Source organism: Hyla sarda, chromosome 1 (genome assembly GCF_029499605.1).
Source record: "Hyla sarda isolate aHylSar1 chromosome 1, aHylSar1.hap1, whole genome shotgun sequence".
NCBI lineage: Eukaryota > Metazoa > Chordata > Amphibia > Anura > Hylidae > Hyla > Hyla sarda.
The window spans coordinates 405,235,839-405,238,836 of NC_079189.1; the positions used below are offsets into that span (position 1 = coordinate 405,235,839).

The 2,998-nt window shown below is 38.2% G+C and overlaps 1 protein-coding gene across 1 annotated transcript; it reads right to left on the reverse strand.

Moving 5' to 3' along the window:
* Positions 1-1,183: 1,183 nt before the first annotated feature.
* On the reverse strand, positions 1,184-2,113 carry LOC130369366 (olfactory receptor 5V1-like). The gene has a single exon (XM_056574574.1). It carries the CDS (start codon positions 2,111-2,113, stop codon positions 1,184-1,186), a length of 930 nt encoding a protein of 309 aa, XP_056430549.1.
* Positions 2,114-2,998: the final 885 nt, after the last annotated feature.

Here is a 2,998-nt window from a genome sequence, read left to right on the forward strand (position 1 = left end):
ATGATGTCACCATCATGTGACCAGTTACATGTTGTGGGCAGGGCTCAGCCATGCAAGATAGGAGAAATAGTTGCTGAAGGACCTTTTGTGATGCTATGAAGGAGGCAGAGCTAAGCTGAAGTGGAGGTTACATGATTACTATACGGCCACTGCTGTTATGTTTTGTGTGAAGAACTCTGCTCCTCAGTGTCATCCAAGTAGTACAAAGATTACATAGGGAGGGAGTTTGTTAACGTGTGTCACACCAGTAGTAAGGTAAATACATGAGGAGTTTTGTTACAGTGTGCCACCCCAGTAGTAAGGTGGGGCGTGTCAAAGGGCGGATCCAAAGGGCAGAGTTAAAGGGGAGGCAACATTTGCTTTTGCCTAGAGTAGCAGAAATCATTCCAGCCCCTATCCCTCCTGAAGACTTGGTACTACCCACAGTTACCACAAGTTCACCACCTCTGCTACTGCCTACTACTAATCCAGTCCACCCATGTTATCCACTCAAAGTTACTACTACCATTCCACCACCCCTGTTATCCACTCATTACTACTACCACCAATCCACCACTCCTGCTGCTGGCCAATACTACAAGGCTGATGCAGTAACCTCTACCACACCCCTGTTGTTGTTTTTTAGCTTTTCATTTGTCAAAAAGCCATTTCTTCTTCACTTTCCAGGACACAAATCCTGTATCTACTCCCTAAAATGGAAGCATTTCTGGAAGGCTTGTAAAAAGCCATTGCTTCTTTACTCGACAGGCGCCATTGCTTCTTCTGATACCGCTATGTGTGTTTTAACACCGGCAGGCCACTTGCAACACAAAGTAAATAATTTTTGGACCTTTATTATTTTAAAAAAGCATGCAAAATCTGCTAGTACATTTTTAAACAAGCTTTTGTTACCCCCAGTTAACACATGTTGCAATAACTTTGACAGTAACTTAGCCTTAAAACCACTTGAATACATTCCTAGGTGACCTAGCAGTGTTATTCAGGGCTTTAGGGCTCTTGAGCAGTGGTATACAAGAGTTTTAGGGTTATTGCTGAGTTTCGAGCTCCTTGTGAACTTATTCACACACAACCAAACTTTTTAACAAAATTTGGCGCACCTGTCAAACCAAATTGTAAAAAACTGTTCACTTATCTCTAGTGAGGGTACATAAAACCATTGATATAGTTCATGAAGACATATTTCTTATTTTTTCCTTAAAGTCATTTGCCTTTTGATTGCTTTCTTGACATCCTGGTTCTTTAAAGTGTATATTACTGGGTTTAACATTGGAGTCACAATACCATATAAAACTGAGATCAATTTGTCCTTTTTCATTGAATAGGTGGAGACAGGTCTCACATAGCTGAAAATTGCACTACCGTAATATAATGCCACCACTGTTAGATGAGAAATACAGGTTGAGAATGGCTTCTGTCTTCCATGACAATTCTTGATTTTCAATACAGTTCCAATAATGTAAATGTATGAGATAATAATGCAGAGAAAAGGTGTCCATCCTATGAAAACACCTATGGTGAGTAATAAGGTTTCATTGACAGACGTGTCATCACAGGATAAGACAAGAAGAGGAGGTATATCACAGAAATAATAATTTATCCTGTTGGAATGACAAAAGTGTAGACGAAAAGTGAAGACTGTGTGAACTACAGAATTCATAAAGCCACAGAACCAAGATATGCCGGCCAAAGCAATGCAAACATTTTTATTCATGAAAGTAGAATAACGGAGGGGATGACATATAGCTAGGAAACGGTCATAGGACATTATTGCAAGCAGAACACACTCAGTGCCCACAAAGGCAACAAAAAAATACATTTGGAATGCACACGCTAAAAAGGATAGTGCTCTACGGTCAACTAGGAGCATCTCTAGCATTATTGGCATTGTTGTTGATGTATAGCAGATATCTAAGAAGGATAAATTTTCTAAGAAGAAGTACATTGGTGTGTTGAGATTGTTGTCTAGCTGTACAATCAAAATAATGGCCAAATTTCCCATCAAAGTAAGCATGTACATAAGAAGAAGGGCTATAAAGAGGGGAACTGTTATGTTAGGTAGATCTGTCAATCCCAATATAAGGAAATCCACAAATACACTCTGGTTTGTAGACATGGCTGTTGAATAAAATTTTTCTGCAAAATAGAACAAATATATTAAAAGAGGCCACCTGGGATAAGACATCAGTATTAGATCGGCAGGAGTCTGAATTTTGGTATCCCTGTTGAACAGCTGTTAAAGGGGCCATAGCACTCATGTCTATGCTGTAGCCCTTTTCAATGTTTACAAGTGTATATATTGGCAATCGCCATACTACTAGCAGTGACAGTGCAAAATACTGCAGCATTGTCCTACTCAAGTGTAGTGACGAGCGGCAGGGGCCATATTCAAATTTGCGATATTTCGCCAATATGTTGACGATTATTCGTCCTATGTTTGCAAAATTCGCATATTCGCTATGTTCATTCACTTTTTTCCATGCGAAAATGTGCATAAAAAATGAGCATAAAAATTAGCATGGGAAAAAAAAAGCGAATATTCGTCATTATGAATATATAGCACTATATTCCAAATATTCACGAAATCGTGAAGTGCCGATATTCTCGATAAAAATTTGCATTACGAATATTCGTGCTCAACACTATCCAAGTAGGCTGAAGTGGTGGAAAACATCACAATAATGCAACACATTTTATAAGCAAAAAGGAGGATGTATATCCTGTAAATATACATATTATTACAGCAGCATATATAAAAAGGAGCATATTTCCATCACTTCACAGTGTAATATTTGATAATGCTACAGTGCTTAATGAATCTATAAGGCTAGGTTTCCACTCTATTTTTTATTTTATTTTTTGAAAAATGCCCAAAAATATGCCACAACAGTTACACAACATTTTTCTGTTGAATAAACAGTTTGTTTTGGCTGAAAACTTGGTGTCTACGGAAGCTAAAAAAAAAAAAAAGTCCATCAAAAATGCCATGGAGGTTTACCAT

Excerpts from the sequence above, each read along its gene's own strand:
- LOC130369366 (XM_056574574.1), bottom strand. The coding sequence starts at position 2,113 with ATGTCTACAAACCAGAGTGTATTTGTGGATTTCCTTATATTGGGATTG.